General features: G+C 37.7%; 1 protein-coding gene across 3 annotated transcripts in view; it reads left to right on the forward strand.

The window, feature by feature from the left end:
- The first annotated feature begins 2979 nt into the window (after window positions 1-2979).
- The window catches only part of itprid2 (ITPR interacting domain containing 2), a 59553-nt gene continuing 37925 nt past the window's right edge, over window positions 2980-24607 (forward strand). The window contains exons 1-6 of one of the 3 annotated variants that reach the window (XM_049593690.1): window positions 2980-3086; window positions 14684-14815; window positions 16834-16998; window positions 18973-19015; window positions 21628-21677; window positions 21952-22005. In XM_049593690.1, coding sequence (XP_049449647.1) covers window positions 14773-14815; window positions 16834-16998; window positions 18973-19015; window positions 21628-21677; window positions 21952-22005 — 355 coding nt within the window. In that variant the 5' untranslated portion in view covers window positions 2980-3086; window positions 14684-14772. Of the gene's footprint in view, window positions 3087-3218; window positions 3457-14683; window positions 14816-16833; window positions 16999-18972; window positions 19016-21627; window positions 21678-21951; window positions 22006-24607 lie in introns of those variants that run through there. The other 2 variants (XM_049593689.1, XM_049593691.1) reach the window with 2 other exon arrangements.

Genomic DNA, 24607 nt, shown 5'->3' on the forward strand with positions numbered 1-24607 from the left:
TTTCCTGTTGTTATTTAAAGCAGAGTGAAAAAACAACGGAGCAACTCGCTGTTGAATAAGAACCATTACCCTATACTGCAGGTGTGTGTGTGTGTGTGTGTGTGCATGGAGAAGGTCAGATTACCCTATTCATAAATAGAACGAAGCAACCAATGAAAACTCAGCACACATACACACATCAGTACATCCCAGACAGCAAAAACATTGTCTAATTATGATTAACTTTTTTTTTCTTACCTTTAAATAATTTGGATTTACAGCAAAATCATTCAAGTAGTCATTTTTTGGGGTAACATTTTATTTAAGCCTCCCTAATTTTTAAGCAGTACACGTTTAACAAATGGTTTATAACACACTATAATGTAGCAGATATAGAGTAAGTGTTTTTTAATGTACGGTATCGTCTCCTCTGAAGACAGAGAGTATAAAGTGTCTCCAAACCCCTTCAGATGTAGCCTACCATATGTTTTTAAGGGGGTCCCAATAAACCACTCACATAAACACAGAAAACATAACACAGCAATACTGCATCAGAACAAACACGACAATGAATTTAATTACAAAACCAAAGAGACCTCAGGACAGACTCTCTTTTAAGTAAATAATTATCAAACTATGAAGAAGTGAGCAGTCCAAAAACATACATTTTGTTTTGAGATAAGAGGATAAAACCTTTTTAAATATGAAGAGAACAAATATGTGCAGGTAAACCACTGCAACTGGAAGGAGCTGATAAAAAGCACAGTAAGTAAGTAAGTTCAGAGTTTGTCCATAATGATTAATCTAGTTTGATGGAATTACCTCAAAGAGAGGGAATATAGTTTTCTATCTTGGGGATTCTGTTTTCTTGACTAATCTGAGAGATCCTTTGAAGTGCATCAAAAAGGTGAATAACTCAAACTATGATTGTTTATTTAGTTGACATAAAACTCATCTCTTCAGTGTGTCTGGCAGCTGTTGTATCACCACAGATCAACAGCAGAGGCTCAGTTAAAATGATCAGTTTAATAGTGTTTGGTGTCCACCTAGTGGTTAAATAAGGTACTGCAGGTAAAAGGTCACCGCACATCTGTGTCTTTATTTCTTGGAAATAATATTTTATCAGGTTGTGTATGTGTCAGTGGGGCTGCATTTAGGTGGTTTAAGGTTTAATTATTGTATTTTATTAATGTATGTTTGCTGAAAATATATTTCACTTTTCAAAGCACATTGTTTGTTCTTTATTTGTTGTTGGCACCAAACCTGATTTTTATTTTATTTTATTTATTTACCAACCTGTATTTTTTAAAAAAAATCTTTTTCTTCTTCCTTTTTGTCTTTTTTATTTTTATTTTTTATTACAGTATGAGTCACTCAGCCAGTTTATGTAAGAACTACCCTAAACTTTAACTTATTGGTTAAAAAAAAAAGTTTTGAAATGAAGCTTTGGTAAAGTGAAAAATGTCTCTCTTTTTATTTTCGGATTTTTTCCCCGTTCTTTAAAGAAACCTGTAACTTCAGCTTTAGTTAACCCTTTGAAACCTGGACCGACATCACTTTTCGTCTAGTTTAAGATGCCTTTGGCAAGAATTTAAACCTTTGAACCCTGAGTGATTTCTTTAAAAAAATATGGAAAAAAGGCAAAGGAAAAGGAAATGTTTAACTTCCTGCTTGTTTGTTAACAGTTTCTAACAATTAATCGAAAATAATCATTTTTACGTAAGTAAGATTTTGAATGTATATTCAATATTTATTTTGAATGTGTTAAAAGAAGACATGAGCAGACAGAAAGAAGGTAACATTTAGAAATAATGACAAACATGAAAAGCAACTGTCAGCGTTTAGTCACTTTGATTTACACATTGGAAAAGGAGTGGGAGGAAGTATGAACTTATTCAACCCCACCCCTTCTCTATGAGTCATCAAGTGAAATGACAGACAGCTTCTTTATACAGATAAACCTCTACACAAGACTTTTCTAGATATACCATAGTTATTACCTGTTAACTTTGTCACACAAAGATAACCCATGTGTATGTATATAATAGTAAGTACCAAATGTCTATCTTTCAAAAACCTATTTTAGGATATAATATTGATATAATACATATATATCTTGAACTTGTCCTGCTATCTTTTTATATTTAAATAAGTGAGCGTCTATCTATCTATCTATCTTGGGATCAGTAGGACCCTATAGGTATAATAAACGAAACATTGTCAATGATAATTAAGTCCCAGTGTCCTCACACAAGATGATAGTAAAGTGGCCATGCCTTCAATGAGATGATAGTAAAGTCCCAGTGTCTCCATTAGAGTACTTCCTAATTAAGTGTGTTAGTTTGTTACTGTTGCTTAAATTGTTCAAATTGTTGCCATATCAAACTACAAGCATTATTAATCATAAAGAAACTAGTTTTAACCCCATAAAATGTAATCAGAGATGGCTGCCATCTTGTTTTTACATGGGTCATGTGATGTCCTCATATGAGGACACAGGGTTTCAGGAGGATACTGTAGATAGATAGACAGATACACAGATTGGTGTATAAATTGGTGTATGCTTGGACATTGCTTGAGCTCCACATTCAAACTGTTCCATAAATTTACTCCACATATTGAAATACAAAAAGTTTTACTGGTAATATGCACACCATGAATCTTGAAATTAAATAATCCCTTTAAATTATAACCCCCCTCTCGGTCACTTAACAGTTTTGGGGTTTTTTTGTTAAATATTTCATGTAGCAGGTCATTTCTTGCTTTAAACATTATTACTGTAGTATGAAAATCCACAAGATGTCGGACTTAAATCTATGATAAAGTACTTTTAGACAATAATATTTCTAATTTTAATTGAGTAAAAGATATGAGTACTTCCTCCACCCTGTTTCCTCCTGACTGTAAAACCGCTGCTGACCGTCCTGTGCTTGCTGACTCAGGCCGGCAGGTGTCGCTGTTTCTCCGCCGCAGCCCAACGAGGACACGCCCCCTCTCCTCCCGCTGGTTTCAGGAAGCGGAAGCAGGAATGTTGGAGTGTTTTCAGAAAAGTTTGGACAAGTTTGACAGTTTGGGAGTAGAGACACAAACAGCGGAGAAACATGACGGTGAGTAAATGTACCTGCTCTCTTTACTGCGACTAATACAGTTTATTGTACCGCTGTGTGTGATAATAGCGCTGCTGCTGTTAGTTGTGACAGTACACGCACTTTGACTACTGTCAGTCTCATGTCCTCCTTGTCAAACAGAGCAGGAACAACTGAACAGGACAAACAAGTTAGTCTGAGCTAAAAACAAAAAAAACGAAAGGTTAATGGACAAACAAGTTAGTCTGAGCTAAAGAAAACAAACAAGCGAAACTTTAACGACGCATGGTGCTCACTTTTATTTTTACAGCGGTACAGCAGGTATTTAAAGGTAAAGTGGTTCATATTAGCATCCACTGTACAGGATATGTGTTGGAACTAGACAGAGGGGGTAAGTACTTGTATGCTTATTTTACAACTTTTACAACTATATTTCAGAGGGTAATTGTAACTTTTGCTTAATTACATTTGTCTGACAGCTTTAGTTACTTTATAAATTAAGATTTTTGCACACAAATCATTCAAAACGCTCACAAAAAGCTCTAAATTGTACCTTTTTTTTTTTACTGAATTATATAAGTCTGACAGCTTTAGTTACTTTACAAATTAAGAATTTTGCACTCAAAACACAAAAAGCTTACAAAAGCTGATGATTTGTTTAAAAAATTAAACTACAAGTGCAGCTCAATTATTTTTTTGTGGGGTTGCAGCGATGTATCGGTTTTACGGTATACCGTGATATAAAAGTTGACGGTTATCATACCGTGTACATTTCAACTGACAGACTTTAAAGGGAGACTTTTTACACATAAGTCCATTAACAAAATGGTTTCAAGTTTTAATTATAGAAATAAAACATTTGTTCTGTTTTCGTTCCTTTAAGAGTAATTCTGAAACCAAATTATCTGCACAGGTTTCTTCCTCTCCAAAACAAACCGATTGTTTTAAAAAATCTGTGTCTTCTCAACACTTCTCATTATGGAGGGGTAGGGTTGCAGCGATTTATTGGTTTTAAGGTGTACTGTGATATAAAAGTTGACGGTTATCATACTGTGTACAGTTGCTAATCTATGATATTGGGGGGAAAAAAACAACTGGAGAATCTCCATTTTTTATTTTAGGTAAATTAGAAGGGAGACGTTTACACATATTTCCATTAACAAAATGGTTTCAAGTTTTAATTATAGTATTAAAACGTTTGTTTAAACAAAAATATCTACTTTTAATTACGTTTTAATTCCTATAAAGGTCATTCTGACTGATAATAATATAAATTCTGTAATGCTCATACCATTGCAACCCTAGTCTATTGACAGCAAATTAATTGGCAACTATTTTCGTGATTGTTCATTGATTTTTCATGCAAAAAAAACATCATGTTTCCAGGTTCCCAAAAATGAAGATTTGCTACTTTAGTTGTTTTTTTTTTTATTATTATTTTTAGTTATTTCAATACTTTAATTTTAGTTATTTGTATGACTGGTTGGAAGGGTTGGGGGAAAAAAATCGATACAGCATATATTGCAGTATTTCTATGTGGCAATATCGTATTGTCACAGAGTGCCAAGCAGGGCTGAGCGATATGACGATATATATCGTGTGTCCATCGTTTCATATTTTGCTCTATCGTTTATATCGTTGTGATGCAAATTACACTTTTTACGGCAATATTTTTCGTCATTTGGAGTACGTCCATCTTTTGCACGGATCTCATTGATAAATTACTCTTCTTGGCTTTTTAATTCGCGAAGCTTTTACGGCACTTACAGAAACATAACGAGTGATATAACTCTGCTGTCTGACTTTTTATTAATTGGATTAAAATGTGCTATATCGATCGGGATATGAAATGACCTATATCTTGATATGAAATTATGGTCAAATTGCCCAGCCCTAGTGCCAAGTAGTATAGATTTTTTATGACATAAATGATTAAAATTGCAAATACAAATTAACCTTTAATAATCAATTGTTTTTTCAGTTCACTAGATACAGTTTGCTGCTGCAAAAAATGGCTGCAGTGAGATGAACAGACTGAATTTATTGTTATCTTAATAGATGAAATAAATGTAGGCAAAGTTTTTATTTGGGGACATAATTTACAGTAGAAAAAAAGGTAATAAATCGCAGCATATTTTATCACAATATTCAGCATATTAAACCAAATTTGTGACGTAAGTATCGTGATAATTTCATATCGTGGATTCTCCGGTGATTCCCAGCCCTACTAATTGGAGAAAACAAGCAACATGAAGATGTCACTTTGGACTTCACTGTTTTAAATCTATCGATTAATTGAGAAAATAATTTGCAGGTTAATCCATAATGAAAACAATCATTAGTCTGATACAAAATGGTTAAAATTCAGCTCCACTTCAACCAACTGCAACAAATAATCCTGCTTTTACACTATTGCATGAGTAATATTCATGTAATCATGTAACAGTATAACACTCACAGGCACCCTTTTCCTGCACTGAGTACTTTTAATACCTTAAGTATACTTCCCTGATTATACTAATGTTATTTAAAGACTTTGTTCAGCTTCTATTTGATCCCCCAGAGTGGCATCCTGCAGTTTAACTATAACAGTGATGTAACAGTGATGTAAACGTCTCCGTGTCCCCACGTTTCCACTGTTTAAGTCCGTTTGCAGTGAGCGTACATCACTGTCAGAGAGATGAAGGTTCAGGTTGCAGGAAACAGACAGTAAGTGCGGTTTCATTCACAGAGTCGTGACCTCAAAGTCTGCTTTCTATCACAGCTCACAGTCAGTGGGTCATCTTCTCTCAAAGACATTTGATTTATGGTGAGATAAAACAGAGAAAAGCAGGTAAATCTCACTTTTTTATATGTTATTGCAAGAGTGCCACAAAGAAGTGGAGGAAGTATTCAGATAATTTACTCAGGGGAAAGTACGAGAGTTGTAAATGTAAGTCATGCATTAGAAATGTCACTTTAGTAAAAGTATTATCAAGAATATTAAAGTGACAGTTCTCAATGCTGAAACATAACTTTTATAACTTTTATAATTATATTATTATCACTCATGCAATAACATAATGCAGGATTTTACTGCATCAGTTTGATTCTGATTTGGTGATGTGCAGGTCAGAAAACGTCCAAGTGTCGAGGTTGAAGTGTGTTGGAAGTTTTGTGTGTTGGAAGTGAAAGTTTTGTTGGAAACTGAATGTTCTTAGAAGTTTAAGTTGTGTGTAACTGTTGCTTCAACAGCATATAGGCTGAGTGACTGTATTTCAGAGTGAAAATGGACCACATTCAGCACCACTAAATGAAATTTAGTGGTGAGTGAGTGGTGCTCATTTAAAGGAACAGTGTGTAAGATTTAAGGGGATTTAGTGGCATCTAGTGGTGAGGATTGCAGATTGCAATGAGTGGTTACTTGTCCTGGTTAGAATTCCTTCACTGTTCATTGTTCAGGAGGTTTTTACTGGGAGCTTGCTGGGAGCTTCCTCTCCAAAACAAACGGACCAGGGGTCTCAAATGTGAACATTGTGTACGGTTGAAATTGGGCCTTAAGGAGGTGTACACACCACTTCTCACGCAAAAGTTGTGATCTATGAAAACAGACTTGATGGGAGAAACTTTGACACATGCTTACGAACATTTCGGAGACAGTGAATTAGCGATGCAGATGGTGAGGTGGAAGCCTGACTGTAGAAATTGTCTAATATTTTTTTGGCGCACACCTGGCTTTGGTCTGTACGTACATTTTTAGTATGGATCCAAAACGTTGCTTTATAAATGAAACCCCAGGTGATTTAAACCAGTAAGTAAGTTTCTCCTATGTTGTTCCTCACATCGCAGATAGGCCGCTGCCCAACTCCTGCTAATGTGTTTTCTCTAGTAAATCTGGTCATTCAGGAGATTTTTACCAGGAACTGAATTATCTGCAGAGATCTCTTCCTCTCCGAAACAAACCGATCCTGTGGTTTAAACCAGTAAAAATACTGAATAAAGCAGTTTATTGTTAAGAAAAGACATGTTTTTCTAAGGCTGCTCATCACGGAGGGGTAGGGTTACAACAATATACAGCTTTTAAGGTATACCGTGATATAGAAGTTGATGGTTATCATACCACATACGTCCGTATTTGCTTATCTATGATGTTGAAAATAAAAATGCAAAGGGATGGAGATTCTCCCCTTTATTTTAGTTGTTGTCACATACATACTTCCATTAATACAATGGTTTCAGGTTTCAGTTATAGTAATAAAACATTTGTTCAACCAAAAGTAACCCTTCCATTTTCATTCCTTTAAGGGTCATTCCGAAAATATAAATTCTTTGATACCATGAATACCCTGAAACCGCAATATTTTCTGAGACAGTTATCGTACTGTGAAAATCCCATATCATCGCAACTCTACGGAGGGGCTGCTAACTACGGTCACTGACACGAAAACGTGATTTGGCTATATCTACAGCCAGTGTTTGGCTTGTCCATCTTGGGCTACTGTAGAAACATGGTGGTGCAACATGGCAGTCTCTGTAGATGAGGACCCACTCCCTATGTAGATATGAACGGTTCATTCCAAGGTAATTAAAAGCCAGTTATTCTCATTTTTCAGGTGATTATACACTAAAGAAAACACATTTTTAAGTTATATTCCTTTTCTGCCAATATATCTCCTAAATCAGGGGTAAGCAACCTGCAGCTCTGGAGCTGTATGTGGCTCTTTAGGCGCTCTTTTTAACATTTTGTCAACTAAAATGTGCGTCATACGTCTACGACCTGACACCTTTTCCTCTATATTTTGTCAAATCTCAACAGCGGTGGCTAGTCTTTAGCCTCCCTGGCTAGGCTAGCAATGGATTCCAAATCCATAAAAGTATAAGTGTTAGAGGGAAATACAGAATTAAATAGTGCATGGACAAATATGTTTGCTTTCACCGCCAAAGTTGCAAATATAAACTACCAATTAATCATAAATAGCTAGGGATGTCCCGATCACATTTTTTTGCATCCAATCCGATACAGAGTCCTTTATTTTGAAACCGAGTCCAATACCGAGTTCGATCCGATACTTTGCAAAGCATTAAGAAAGAAAAAAAAGAATGCATCCAAGTTGTCCCATAAGGTTTGTTTTTTATTTAAATAGTATCAAAAAAGCTTATCGGTGGTTCAGCAGCACAAAATGTAAACAAATTCAATATCATCTTCTTCTTGTCTTCAACAAACAAAGTAGCGGAAAGTGGAGGCAACAATGAACAACATAGATGAAAAACCTGGCCATTTTTGTTTTGATTCCTCCAGTCTTTTATTACCGATTCCGATTTTGTAAAAATAACATGATCGGAGCCAATACTCGATCCGAGGATCCGATCGGGACATCCCTATAAATAGCCCACTGCAGAGAAGCCTTCTTGTATTAAAACATATTTTTGAATGCTCATTTAGGCTTATTTTTAATGTCGAAAGGCTAATTTAGACTCAATGTGCAGTGTTACGATAAGGTTCAAATATGTTTGCGGCTCCAGGCAGATTTTTTAAAATGATTTTTGGTTGAAAATGGCTCTTTTGATAGGTAAGATGGCTGACCCTTACATTAAATCCTACACAATGTGACCTTTAAATGTGGCTATAAGGCACACATCTAAATAGCTTGAGCTGAAACGATTAATATTGTATTTTAATATTGACCACTTTAACAGTACCTAGTCCCAGATTCTCAATAATGAAGATTAGCTGCTTTTCTTTGTGTTACATGATAGTAAATTGAATATTTTTGGGTTGTGGATTGTTGATCTAATAAAACAAGCAATGTGAAGATGTCACTTTGGGCTTTAGAAAACATTTTTCCCTGACATTTTAAAGACTAAACAACCCTTTTCTAGATGTTTGGATGCTTTTCTCTATGAAAGCTTGTCACCGTTGAAACCTTTAATAACTGTCAGAATACAAACTAAACATAGCTGCTGTTCTCCATAAAGAACGGCACTGCAAAGTTTTTATAGTCTCCTTTACAAGCCTATACGAGTGTTTGATACCTAAAGACAGATGTCGGGGTGAAGGATGACTGAGATGAGGCTGAGAACAGTTGACCACCTCCTCCTCTATTTGGCTGTGTGTTAAAGACTTTGCTTCCTCTCTGCACACCGTGTCGTCGTTTTGTGACATTCAAGTTTGTTTTGCATGTGCAAGAGAAATCTAAAAATAAACCAATCCCTCCCTCCCCCTCCCATCTCTCTCATTCTCTCTCTCGGACAGGAAGTTGTTCTGTTATTCATCCTAAACACTTGTTTCCTGTTTCACACGTTCTCACTTAAATTTGGCTTCATGCTCCTCTGTTTTTCCCTCTCCATCCTTCTCCTCCAGTCAGTAGCTCCGTGCTGTAGTTTTGTCCTCCCATCACCTCATATTGTTAACTTGAGTCAGCTGCTGTTAGAGACCATGTAACCTAATAACCTATTATTACAATTCAGTTTGTAAACAGTGTTAAAGACATACAGCACTTCCTCTGTAGTAAACTGTGGTCTTGTTCTTGATACAACAGTCGGCTGATGGCTGGCTGCCGGGGCTCAGGCAGCCTTTTGCCTGTGAGACAGAGCTGAGGGAGTTAGGCTACTGCAAAAAGAAATTAAACAGCTGCTACCAGTATTTCTTTTCTGTTAACAATAAATCTGCTGATTACTTTTACAGTTAAGCAGCAAATCCTCATATTTCAGGAAACAAAACTAGACATGTTTGGACATTTAGATCCCTTAAGTTACGGCTGGTGAAACTGCTGTTATTTAATTTTCTGTTGATCAACTAGTCAGTGAGTCTGTTAAGCCGATTGTTGAAGCTCTTCTTCTTTGTGTCAGGGTCTGCTGCAGACTGACTTGGCAGAGGTGGCTGCCGTCTTGTTTTTACATGGATTAGTGTATTGTGCTCTTACTACCACTACATAGCACAAAAAAGTGTCCACGAACAAGGATGACAGGTCTACATTAAGCAGAATGAAGTATAAGGTCTGGTAGAAATGTGATGTCCTCATATGAGGACACAGGGTCTTAGGAGGTTATGTAATTATTAATTGAATATTGTTGGGTTTTGGCTGTCATTTATAGCCTGGTGAGACTGTCCTGATGACTTGAGCACACCATATGTTTTGTCCTCTGTATCAGTCTGAACTCAGTGCCGCTCCAAACACTTTCCAGATATTAAAATCCAATCAGGCCAATCGGGGATCCACACCGTAGTTTACAACGTTAGCAGCCAGTCAGTGTTTGCGTCCTAGTCGATGACGTAAAATGCAGGCTGCAGCTTTGCAAACGTTTGTTGCAAACATTAGTAGAGTAAACACAGCAGTAAGTGACGTCATTGCAGAAATTGAGTCAATAACAACAATTTACAAGAGGAACAGTGTGCAGTCACTGGGGAAAAAACACTATCGCTGTTCTTCCAACTGGATTTGGTGAAAGCTTAATTTATTAACTGGCTCTGTTGGTAATGAAGATGTTCCCTGGTATTTTGTTATGCTGATTGGGTGAAGGAGTTTTTCTGTCAAGGTGAGTACTCCCGTCCACTGACAGTGTTCGGAGCGGCACCGACTCCAGACTCATACAGACTATGTGTTATTAAAAACAGACCAAGACTTTCATGGTGCAACGTTAATGATTTTTTTTAACTTGCCTGGTCAGGTTAGTGGATCAGAAATCTACTTACCCGAGGTCAGTTTTTATTTGCCCCTTTACAAACTGTTTTATTTATTAGCAGTTATCACAAAAACATCAAAGACTAAAGTTAATTTTCATTAAAAAAACGACTCCTTTTTATGCGCCTTGCTCTTAAACTTGTGGCAAAATGTATAATACATAGTTGAAGATTGGGCCATTCTCTAACGCTACCTCCAAGATAAATTTTGAAGTGCTCCCTTGCGCTTCAGCTCATAAATTTTGTCTTAACCTGCCGCCATTTTCTTGCAGGTGCCGAATCAGTACTGCACATGTGCAGCTCTTCAGAAACTCTTAACTACTTCCATTATCAGCTCCAGAAAAAATGACGTGCTCAGTTTTTTAAACACTTGTGAGTTGCTAGATTTACTAGCCCAACATGAGATTTTACTTGCCCTGGCCTATCAGGCAATCCCCATTGTTGAGCCCTGTATTTGAAAATGTCACCTTGGACGCTCAGAACTGTTGTTCGGCATGCTGGTGTTTTATAGTGTGTCAACCAGATGAATTAATCTAAAAACTAATGGACGCAGTTAATAAAAATAACCATTATCTACAGCCCTAAAAATCGCTTCTAAACTTTCTATGAAATGTACCCTCTTGTCTGAGCATCAACTCAATCAAAACTTCAGTACTGCACAATTTCAGTGCAGCAGTCACAGTTCCTAGAGGCAAATTCTGTGACAACACACGTTACTGCTGATCAATTCCCAAATCCGTTTTTAGATCTACCTCCTTTCATTCATTTCTATGACGAATCAACTTGCAGAGACTTGAAGCTTGTCTCACACTGAGATGATCCATCAAGTCAACATTTACTCACCTTTATTTTTTTTGGTCAAAGTCATGTTATCATTGTGGTAACTGCTTGGAAAACTCCCTGTTAGTGCACTGAAGGACACTTGGGTGTTTAAAAGTTGAGGGATGAGCTGCTTAGAAGAAGCCACAAAATTCACATGAGTTTGACGAGTTTTGCGTCACCTGGATGCCTTTTGCTGGTGGATGGGCGGGGAGCTTTGGAGCCTCGAGGCACTAGGGAAAACAAACACTGTTCATCTTACACACTGCCCACGCAGCGGTGACACAGACAAGGTAGGAAAGTGGTAGTTTTCCTTTAAGTAAAAGTAGCAACACCACAGTGTAAAAGCTGTCCATTAGAAATAAATGTCCTGCAACTTATTTCCTATTTCTTACTTCCTACTTCCTACATAAAATTAGAGAAGTATTATCAGCAAAATATACTTCAAGTATCATCATTATGCAGCAGAAAGACTTGAGTGTTATTCTAAATACTCTGCTTATTATGCCTCATAAATGTAAAAGCAGCAATTAGATTTTAACAATTTTATATCCTGTAGCATAGCATCATTATTTTCAGGCAGAAAAAAACAAAATTATAATCTACAATTCTGAATGTTGAATAAATGACATGGGGTGAAAAGTAAAACTAGGAACGTCCTGAACAAGTTTTTTGGGGCCCGATCAGAGACATTTGATATTGATACAAGTCTGATTTGATACTCAGATAAGCTGCAACCTGAAAATGAGCTAACACAGACCTTAAGTCATTGCAAAAGTAGTGTTTTTTGCTTAGTATACATAATAAAAATAAATATATAGGCCTCCATATTAGCAGCATGTTTATCAAACATGTATCCGACACATAAATAACAGCCGTAACTACTAATTATTGGCGCACCTACTTGATCCAAATACCAAAGGCTCTGATTCAAAACTATTAAAATGATGATTGATGACTATTAAAACTGAAAGTTGACCCAGTAGAGTGCCACTCCCCAAATTGTCATGATGGGATCAGGTGATCGTTTAGAGCTGTTATTGTTGTTACTACAAACACAGTCTGCTCGTGGTTGCATGCTGACGTTACAGAGCTTATACCCCCAATCAGTCTTTTATTACAGACACAAACCTGATGACAGCCAAGTTTAGTTTTGCCTATTACTTTTGCCTATGAAATGTTGGTAGAAGAAGTACTCAGACTCTGTGCTAAAATAAAAGTAAAAATACCATGGTCTAAGAATACTAATCATTACAGGTAAAAGTCTTGAATTCAAAATGTTACTTAAGTAAAAGTGAAGAAGTATTACTACAGATTGGCCTTAAAGTATCAAAAGTAGAAGTACTTTTCAGTGGTTCCTTTCAAAGTGCTATGATGTTTTAATCTTGTAGTTTGTCAATGTGGAGCAAGTTTTAGTTGCTTTGTATATTACCGGGTAGTGTAATAGTGTAGTGCTGCATCATATCATGTAAGCACATCATGTTTATTACCATAAAAACCAGGCTATTAAAATGCTTAAATCCCCAAACCCAACAGGCTTACATGTGGGACAGGTGTCTATATGGGACAGGCCTTAACTCCTTTTACATAAAACTATTATGCAGCAAAGGTGGGAAAAAAATAGGCTTCAAATAACATACCAGTGACAAATCATTCATTTGATCTAGCTCCCACAGACAGGACCTCTTAGAGAGATAGCATGATGACACTTGTTTTACAGCACTCGAGGATTACAACACCCGGCATACCAACACAACAAGACATTATCCTGTTAAAACAATTTTCACAAATTGGATTAATTTTTATGAAAAACCCCTTTGATTCTTTTGATCAGTGGACCCTTATGGACTAAAGTAATGTGAATAGCACACTGGGTAATTGAGGAATGGACACACACATTCTAACTCTATGATAGCTTCTGAGGAAGGTAGTCACCACTTGTTTTATCATCATGCTAGTAAACCGGAATGAATGATAGTCTTCTCTGGAACTCATGGTTTCAGTAAAATGAACTTCACGTTTGAATTGTTCAGAATCTAAATGTGAACATTTATATTTGTATGTGTGATCTAAACAGCTAACTGATGTTAGTTCCAGTGAGTAGCCAACAACTGGCTTCACACATCCAAAGATCTTCTATAGAAATAAACTGTTTGGCAATCAGACCATGCGTCTAATCAGCACAGGTCTTTATCTGTCAAAATGTGTAGCCACATTGGGCAAGTAAAAAGGATTGGGCATTAAACGTGGACTAGGCTTTTTTAGGGTATGGAAAAACTGTCAATTAAATGTGGACTAAAAAGTACAGTATTTCCCTTTGAAATGTAGTGGAGTGGAAGTATAATCTGGCATATAAATGAAATACTCAAGTTAAAATACAAGCATGCCAAATTTGTACTTAAATACGTACTTTCAAAAAATTATTTAGTAACTTTCTGCTAGTGTTTTTTTCTCAGTGTCCATTCCTCACTGTTTGTCTTGCCTTGCCTGGGTTTGATTTTTTTGGACAACAGAGCTCAGCACTGGATTTTATTTTGGCTGTTCCTGTGCATGTGTGTGTGTGTGTTTGTGATCTCAGTTGGTCTCAGTGTGGGTAACTTGGTCATTAATAATAAAGACCTCTTCTCATCTCACCACAAAACATCTTCGCTCTGTTTCATCTCTCGAGGTTGGGACACACTACTATTTATTTAGAGCTCATTTAAAGTAATTAATTATATATATATATATGTATATTTATATATATATATATATATATATATACACAGATATAGATAGTACTAGTCTAATATACTATATATATATATATATATATATATATATATATATATTATATATATATATATATATAGATATATACATATCTATATATATATATATATACATATATATGTATCTCTCTCTCTCTCTCTCTCTCTCTCTCTCTCTCTCTCTCTCTCTCTCTCTATATATATATAGTCTTTTTGTGTGTGACTTTGTAACATCTGCCTAAGAACTACAGATGAAAAATGACCATTTGACCTACTCTGCCACATTTACAGCAATATTTATTAATGTGCACAGTTACTGTTAAATAACCCAATGAATAAATAAATAAATAAATAAGTGAGATGAATTCTTTTTTTCTCTCCATCTCTAGGTGTGTTACCTGTTACTGATGTTGCTGTAGAGTCGTCAGTCGCCTCTGACTGACTGACTGACCCTGACCAGACACACAGACAGGCAGATATGAAGAGTGGATCACAGGGAATGGACACCAGCACTGCTCCAGGTGGGTCATCTTACTTCAACAGTGGAAATCATTAGCCAAAAGTAGTGGACATAAGTAAAGAATAAACAGTTGAAATAGTGGATGAAAATATGGATTAACAGCTTAAAAAATGAGCTAAAAATAACAAAGTTAAACAGTTGAAATACAGTAGTTAGCTAAAAGTAACTGATAAACAGTTGGAATAGTTAGTTAAAAGTAACAAATAAAGAAGTAGAATAGTTAGCATAAAATAACAAATAAACAGTTTGTATAGTTAGCTAAAAGTAATGAATAAACAGTTGGAATATTTAGAAAATATTTACAGATGAAGAATTAGAATAGTTAGCTTAAAGTAAAGGATAAACACTTTAACTAAAATGAAAGGATTAACAGTTGGAATAGTTAGCTACAGGTAATGGATAAACAGTTGGTATAGTTTGCTAAAAGTACTGGATAAACAGTTGGTATAGTTTGCTAAAAGTATGGATAAAGAGTTGAAATAGTTGGCTAAAAGTAATGGATAAAGAGTTGAAATAGTTAGCTAAAGGTAACAGATTAACAGTTGGAATAGTTAGCTAAAAGTAACGGATAGACAGTTGGAATAATTAGCTAAAGTAATGGATGAACAGTTGGAATAGTTAGCTAAAAGTAACGGATAGACCAGGGGTAGGCAACCTGTGGCTCCGGAGCCACATGTGGCTCTTTAGCCCCTGTCCAGTGGCTCCTTGAGCCTTTGAGAAAAGAAGTCTATGGAAATTCATTCTATGAATCCAAATGTTGCTGAACCTCGATACCAGTGGCTGGTTAGCTATGGATGCCAAATCCAAAAAAGTAAATTGAATAAAATAGAAAATGTAGTAGTGCGTGGACAGATTTGTTTGCTCTCACTGCCAACTCTGCAAAATTTAACTACCAGATAATTATTAATAGTGCCCTGCACAGTGGCCACCTTGTGGTAAAACATATTAACAAATGCTTATTTAGACCATAAGTATATGCTAATTTAGACTTAATAGGCTATTTACCTTGATTATAAGGCTCAAACATGTTTTGTGGCTCCACACAGATTTTTTCAAATTATTTTTGGTCAAAAATGGCTCTTTTAATGGCAAAGGTTGCAGACCCTTGGGATAGGCAGTTGAAATAGTTAGCTAAAAGTAATGGATAAAGTGTTGGAATCGTTAGCTAAAGGTAACAGATTAACAATTTGAATAGTTAGCTAAAAATAACGGATAAGCAGTTGAAATAGTTAGCTAAAGTAACGGATAAACACTTGGAATAGTTAGCTAAAATTAACAGATAAACAGTTGGAATAGTTAGCTAAAAGTAACGGATAGACAGTTGTAACAGTTAAATAAAAATTAACAGATAAGCAATCAGAATAGTTAGCTAAAAGTAAAGGATAAATAGTTGGAATAGTTAGCCTAAGGTAACGGATGAACATTAAGGTAAAAGTAACAAAGAAATGACTGAAAGATCCAGCATCTGACACCAGTGCTAGCAGTATGAATGCAACTGGACCAATCAACCAAAAATGAACAGTTAAATTGTATAAAAAAATATTGTACATGTTTGTAGTGTTACTTTATTTGGAACATGACAGGTGGTACAAATGAAACGGTACTTGAGCTTATCTGATCAGGATGAAGGGGAACAGGAACATTGTGAATTGTTTGGTGGCACAAATTCAAATGTCACAGTTTATCAAAGTTGAACAGCAGGTGACAGATTTATTTTTTCACAGTTAGTCTTAAAATAAATTGGAATTCAATGTGATATTACATTGTCATTAATTCTGGGCCCTCTGTCATGTCTTTATTGTCCCTTATCAAAGTGGTCATTGAAAAGAACAGTTAGGTGACCTATACATGCAGGGCAGGACTGGTGCGTGTGACCACCACGCTCGACTCACCTGCTGTGTGTGTTTGTATTCAATCAGTTGTAGTTTCTGTCTGTCAGGTTGAATACCTGCCAAACCTGATTGATAGCGTCATAGTAGTCAGGGTTTCTAACAGAATTATTTGTTGATTGATCCTCAGATCCCAGAGTGCAGTCAGACTGCAGCTTAGCGTGTCTGCGACGTCGGGCCTGGGCCCAGAGCAGAGACTCCATCTGGCAAGAATCAGAAGCAGAGAGCCTTGACTCCCAGGGGCCCCAACAGAGCCAGAGGGACGGGGGAGAGCAGAGACCCTCAGAGGATCCAGGTTAGACTGAGCTAACCAATGTTGTAACTGGGGATTTTGGACTCGGGAATCTTGCTAACCGTTCCCTTAATAAGAATAACATTTCGGATTAACTCTTTATTTCAAACTCCTATATGCCAAAGTCAGAGCTAAATACGGCCCATTATCATACCATTTTATCTCAATACAGTTATGTCAGTATCACGGTGTATGGTGGCTAATAAGCAACAAGAAATAGGACTGAAAGGTTGATGGTAGGGTTACATGAGGTAACTTAGAAACAGTGTCTCCATTACAGTAAGCACTGACAAGTTTATGATTTGTTTATTTGTCACAGTAGAAAACAAATATTGGCAAATATATTGTTTTTTTTAAACTGTTAAATGTTGATATTGGTATGGCTTCAAAAACCCAGCTCTCATGCTGAAGTGTGTTAAGCTGCAGTACCCCTAGTGTCCACTAGATACTACTCTAAAAAAACTGCGTTGAAGTGAGTGGGGGGAAAAACAAAATCACTTATTTTTTCTATACTGTAAGATATTTAATATATATTTTTATGTAACTGTTACGTCACAATATTTGTCGGGTTTCCACCCAAATGTTGTGCAAATTTTAACAAACTTTTCAGTAATTTGGCTGAAGAAATGCACATTTATGTGCTTTTACATCAACTACTCTGATGCGAATATTGGGAGTTGATTTATCAAGATAAGCATTAGGGCGCAACAAGATGACAAAATTAAAAGAATGCCAGTTAAACCTCAAACAAAACAATGGATTTATTACAACAGAGAGAACACTGGACAGTCGAAGCAGAGAGTCTTAAACTGCAGCTTTGAGCTCTTGAAAGAGTTCTGGTTAAAGCCCTGTGTGCACACATAAGAATGTTAAAAGCCATTCAGAGAGGACGAAGAGCTTGTAGCGGCCTGTGTTATGATGGTATGACAAAATTGTACCCCCCCCCCCCTTTGTTTTTTTGTTTTTTTTTTTATCATTTATCTTTACTTTTATTAATTCATTTGTTTATTTCTTCCTGCCTAAAATTTTTTACCAATAACAGTTTTCTATATACTTTGTAAGTTTATTTTTACCATCTCTTCATGTATGTATAGGCATAAAATAAGTGTTCTGTCTTTATTTGATCGCTATATTACTGTATTTTCAAAAAAGTTTGTAATTATGATGTGCTCAAAGACTTACTCCAACTTTGTTCTAAAAAGAAATTTAAATAAAAAATCGTCATACTGTTAACTAACAGTAAATGAGTCTATATATCATGCATCGAGAGCCCCAAAATATTGTGATATAATTTTCAGGACATATTGCCCGGCCCTAAACACACTAAACTAACATGGTGAATACAGTAAACATTATACCTGCTAAACATCAACATGTTTGTGTTGTCACTATGAGCATGTTAGCATGATGATGTTAGCATTTAGCTCAAAGTACAGCTGTGCCTAAGCACATCCTCACAGAGCCACTGGTAAGGCTGCAGACTCTTAGTCTTGTTTAAACATGCACAATCCTCTCACGTCACTGAGACCATTTCTTTCTTAAATATAAACTACTTTTGGATATTTGGACTTTGATAACCAATTAATTAAGTCATTCACTAAGCAAAAATGTCAAACATTCACTGGTTCCAGCTTTTCAAAAACAATTATAGACATCACACTGGGTTCCTGGAAACTTCATGGGCCATTTTTCACTAAATAACTAATATGAAAAATAATGGATATATTAAATGTTAATAAAAATTATGAATAGCTAGTGCTACAGCAGTGTGAGCAGGAACTGAGTGTGGCCCATTTACGTGTAAACTGTGGTGGAATTGCAGCCTGTTGGCACACTGACTATAATCGGCTGAGATGTTGAGTTACATCCTGATGTCTAGCACCACTGTAATACTTTTTATAGTGTGTCGTAACAACTGTTGCACACCACATCTGCTGGCTTATTGCATTAACACGCTCATCTGTCTCTCTCTGTCAGGGCAAGTTCCTAACAAGATCACCAGCTGGCTGATTGACTGCAGGTACAGTAACCATACACCACCTGATTAAAGGAACACAGCAATGTTTTTCAATGTCCTGTTTTAGCCTGTTTGGTACATGTCATATATGAGATTTCAGATCACTTGATAACTTAAGATAAAGCTGACATAAGCTGAGTGCAGCCAGTTGCTGTAAGTTGATTTTCTTGCAGGTGAACTGAAATCAGTGACTATCTATAAGCAGTAAAATCAATCATAAAATTGATAGAGGATTAGAAAGTGATCAATATTAATGTACAGTAAACAGACTTGAAAATTGAAATGACAGGGTCCTTAAAATTCCAAATGACTGGTTGAGTGGCTCACTGGTTTCCTTGCTGATTGGTTTATTGATATGTTGTCCCGGTGTCTGGAGGTGCATGTGTGTGTTTAGTAGCGACGTTATCAGCTGCTGACGTAGGACGGACACACAGCCTACGCCTAGACATACAACACACAGAACACACACACATACAAAGGCTGCAGACCAACGCCCAGAGATAGGGAACACAGAGCAGTTCATGCAAAAGAAAGAAGGAAAGAAGGAAAGAAAGATGCAGGAAGAAGCCAACAGAAGACGGAAAGAAAGGAGAGTAAACAGAGGAGGGGTTTCTCCCTGCTAAGTCAACATTGTTGTCACACTCACAGACAGAACTTTCGCTGCTGTCACTCACAACCCTGTGGCTGTACAGCGCTCTTATGTGTCCTCTGGCACGTCACCGTAGTAACATGACCAGCAGAATTAGAATCACAGGTTGCTATAGCAACAGCCACAGGCAGGGGCTTGAGGCCAACATGGCTGCCGGTGGAAAATGGGAGGATTACCAAATACTGCGGCTGCGCACAGTTACACAACCGTGTGTGTGTGTGTGTGTGTGTGTGTGTGAGTGTGTGTTAAATGGTGGCATGAAGTTTGTCCCATTGATAAGAGTGGCAGGTTGTATAACAGCTCAGTGTTCTCAGCGTCCGGCTGCAGACAGCAGCTCAGATCCACTAGCTCACTACTAGCGTCAACTTGCCTGGTCTGTCAGCCAGTTAGCCTGGGACAACTAGTCTGGTCAGTAGAACACACCTGGGACTGGTACCAACAAACAGGATTTAGCCTGGGATGTTTAGTCTAGCCTGGTCAGGAGTGGACTACCAGGAGTAGCCTGGTCTGACAAGGAGTTATTCTGGATAGTTGGCCTTTGCCTGACAGGCAGTCAGCCTGTATTAATTAGCCTTAGCCCAATAGACAGTCAGCTTGCGTTACCTAGCCTTAGCTTGACAGGTAGTAAATCTTTGGTACTTAACCTTAGCCCAATGGGCAGCCTGTGTTACTCAGCCTTAGCCCAACAGGTAGTTACCCTGCGTTACTTAGCCTTAGCTTGACAGGCAGTTAACTTGTGTTACTGAGCCTTAACCCAACAAGCACTTAGCCCTAGTTACTTAGCCTTAGCCCCACAGACAGTTAGCCTGTGTAACTTAGACTTAGTCTGACAGGCAGTTAGTTAGCCTGTGTAACTTAGTCTCAACCTGACAGGCAGTTAGGTTGTGTTACTTAGCCTTAGCCTGACAGGCAGTTGGGTAGCCTGCGTAACTTAGTCTCAGCCTAAAAGGCAGTTAGTGAGCCTGCGTAACTTAGTCTCAGCCTGACAGGCTGCTGGGCTGCGTTACTTAGCTGTAGCCCAAAAGACAGTTGGCCTGCGTTACTTCAGCCTGAGTTAGTTAGACTGGGTAACTTAGCCTCAGCCTGACGAGTGGTTAGACTGCTTTACGTAGCCTTAGCGAGACAGACCATTAGCCTGCATCACGTAGCCTTAGCCCATCATGCACTTAGTGTGTAACTTAGCCTAAGCCTGACGAGCGGTTAGACTGCTTTACTTAGCCTTAGCACGACAGGCCATTAGTCTGCATCACTTAGCCTTAGCCCGACATGCAGTTAGTACGCCTGCGTAACTTAGCCTCAGCCTAATGGGCTATTAGCCTGTGTTACTTAGACTTAGCCTGTGTTACTTGGCCTTAGCCTGGCAGGCATTTAGTTTTAATGTTGGTATAATCGATCTTAGTCTCACTGGTAGTTAGCCTGGGATTGTTACCCTTCAACTGACAGACACCTAACATTGGCATAGTTAGCCTTGGCCTGACTAGATTGGGACTGTTCTATTTAGCCTTACAGGAGATTAGCCTGGAATAGTTATCTTAAGACATCCTAGGAGGTGTAATGCTATCCTTAGCCATATCCTGTTCTGTAGTAATCTGAGAAACTTTACCTTAGCCTGACAGGCAGTTAGGGCTCTTCTAGACTGTCGAAAGGTTATTGGACAGAGCGGATCAAATCTTGATGGTGAAACAAGTCATTCTGTGGAGTTTGTGCCACTCACAGATGTTTCTTTCTCAATGTAAAAAAGACTTTTTAGGACCAGTGACATCATGTGACAAACCCAGAGTTGTAGTTACACGGTTTTGCCACTGTGTCAAATTGGCTTCAAAGTCTGGGGTACCTCCTGGGGGCCTGGTCGGCTTGAGATAATTACCCTCAGTTAGTCTAGTATTTGTAGCCTGGTTTGTTGTTAGCAAACCTAGCCTGGTAAGGACAATATATAACTCTCTCTGTCTCTATGTCTCTTGTCCAGGACTCCCCTCGGAGCCTCTCTAGATGATCAGACTGCTTCTCCCAGCAAAGGTAATCCAGGTTTTCTGTCTGTCTGTTTTTTTATACATTGTGAGGACTCCAACCTGTAAGGACACTTTCAAGGGACGTAGATTAAACTCTTGCAACCAGCCATCACAACTTGTTTTAAAAGTTAGGATTTGTTTTTGTTCGCTAGCAGTTCAGAATCGGTAAAGAAATGTCTCTTACCCTATGTATCCATGGATATGTTACCGAAGGATTTCATAACTATTTTGTGTACTGTGTGTGTGTGTGTGTGTGTGTGTGTGTGTGTGTGTGAGAACAGGAGTGCTGAAGAACGGCTGCAGCTTTGAAGATGACCTTTCACTGGGAGCTGAAGGTCAGTCCTGAGAATAACTCACAATGCAAACAAGATTACAAATCTCTGCTCATTGTTAACAGTTTCCCCCCATGTTCTGCTAATTCTGTATTTTAACTATCGACTCCAACATAAGGAACACTTTGACATTTGGTAAATTGTGTCCTCCATCTAACCTGTCGTCAGATAGGAAGATGGATAAGGGTAGAGCTTTCCCTCAAACACTGATGATTTGAATTAGTAGTTAAAAAAAAAGCTCAGATTTGGAGGGCAACAGGTTTTAATGCTTATTTCTATCCCAACGATCCCTGTGGTAGCCATTTCAACATACCAAAGTTCCTAGGCCACTTAGTTTGTAGGGTGTCTCGGTTTTGACTCGTGTTTTTGTTCCTTTTCTGGAGATCCACAGTACTCACATGAGGCAGGGGAAATGTGTAACAAGGTTTATTGAAATAAATAAAAAAAAAGACGTTGTCCGCAATCTCCTACTGTCATGCACACTAAACTGCCTTATGGCATTAGTGCATATATTGACAGTAGTTTTTATCAGACAGGAACAGTGAGTAGACATACTGAGTGTGATTAAGAACAAGTTCGTAGTCACTGTTCATTGTTAATGCGGTTCAACAGTGGGCTCCATGTTTTCAAGAGCAGGGGCCAGTGTCAAACAAAGGCAAAGAAAGTTAAACAGTTAAAAGGATATTTTATTGTAAAAAAATTTAATGAGGTTAAAGGTTAAAGGTTTAGTGTTATTGTCATTATACAATACAGGATTGCACAATGGAATGCATATATCATAAGAATACATGCATATACATAATAAAACAATAAAATATGCAATAAAATAGAAAAAAGTAGCACTAAGGGAAAAAATAAAAAAGGAAAACTACACTACCACTTTATTAGGTACACCTTATCAACTTCTTGCTAATGCAAATAACTAATCAGCCAATCACGTGGCAGCAACTCAACGCATTTAGGCATGTAGACATGGTCAAGACGACCTGCTGAAGAATGTGGAAGAAATGTGATTTCAGTGACTTTGAACGTGGCATGGTTGTTGGTGCCAGAAACTGCTAATCTACTGGGATTTTCACACACAACCATCTCTAGGGTTTACAGAGGATGGTCTGAAAAAGAGAGAGAGAGAGAGAGAAAAATGGTAGGGTCAGAAATTGGTGTAAACATGGAAGAATGGATCCATCCTGCCTTGTATCAACGGTTCAGGCTGCTGCTGGTGGTGTAATGGTGTGGGGGAGATTTTCTTAGTACCAACTGAGCATGGTTTAAACACCACAGCCTACCTGAGTATTGTTGCTGACCGTGTCCATCCCTTCATGACCACAGTGTACCCATCTTCTGATGGCTACTTCCAGCAGGATAACGCACCATGTCACAAAGCTCAAATCATCTCAAACTGGTGTCTTGAACGTGACAATGAGGTCACTGTACTCCAATGGCCTCCACAGTCACCAGATCTCAATCCAATAGAGCACCTTTGGGATGTGGTGGAACAGGAGATTCACATCATGGGTGTGCAGCCAACAAATCTGCAGCAACTGTGTGATGTCATCATGTCAATATGGACCAACATCTCTGAGGAATGTTTCCAGCACCTTGTTGGATCTATGACACCAAGAATTAAGGCCGTTCAAAAGGGGGTCCAACATGGCACTAGAAAGGTGTACCTAATAAAGTGGCTAGACCGTAGTTCATAGTGGGAATAAGAGAAATGATATGGTTAAAAGAAGACCAGAAGAAGAATATTTTTCTGGTCTCACGAAGAGCTTATGAAGAAAAAACTAATAACAAGTATCATTAGTATTATAAGACTCTTTGTGTGTTGTGCAAAAATTCCTTTGATATAATGAGAAACAGCTCGATCATGTGTGTAAATGAAGACATCTGTCAAACACAACAGTGTCTGTAAAATCAACAGAACCTGGTGTGAAACACAGCAATACACCGCTCCATCCTCATTCCTCAGTCTTGTTTCTTCATGAGGAGAAAAGTCAACAATCACAGAGGTGTGGAAACACACTGCATGCATGACTTACTGTCTTCTGAATGAGTCTGTGTGTGTTTTCATTATTTGTCTGAACTGCTGTGAATACATCAGTAATGGCTCTGATAGCGAAAGGGTTTATGTGTTACTGAGATAACAATAGACTGTAATGGCTTATTGTTGAAGCACTGAATGCTGGCACGTAGGTATGCTCTGTATATGTGTGTGTGTGTGTGTGTGTGTGTGGGCCGAAGGTCAGCTTGCTTGTGGAATTTGGGACTGAATAGATGCTAATGAGTCGATGCTGAGAGGCCACAGGTTGTATAGATTTGATCAGAGACACCTTGTTGAGGAACAGCAGCCAGTTGTCTAACAATATACAGTGTGAGTTTCCTTCATTCAATTTCATACACAGTAAAAAGAAATTAGACAACAGAAGCCGCTCTTTTGCTGTCCCTCAAATCATTTCAGCATTGATAATTGTTTAACTAGTAATTCCGCCTTTCTGTAGTAATGTCCGACTGGTTCTCCAGCTTAGTTTCCTGAACCTGGGTGAAATTTTTGGTCAGTAAATTCCTTGCTACCGTTGAAAAACCTCGCCCATGTTCTTAGGAATAG

The sequence above is a fragment of the Epinephelus fuscoguttatus genome, linkage group LG13, assembly GCF_011397635.1.
Source record: "Epinephelus fuscoguttatus linkage group LG13, E.fuscoguttatus.final_Chr_v1".
NCBI lineage: Eukaryota > Metazoa > Chordata > Actinopteri > Perciformes > Serranidae > Epinephelus > Epinephelus fuscoguttatus.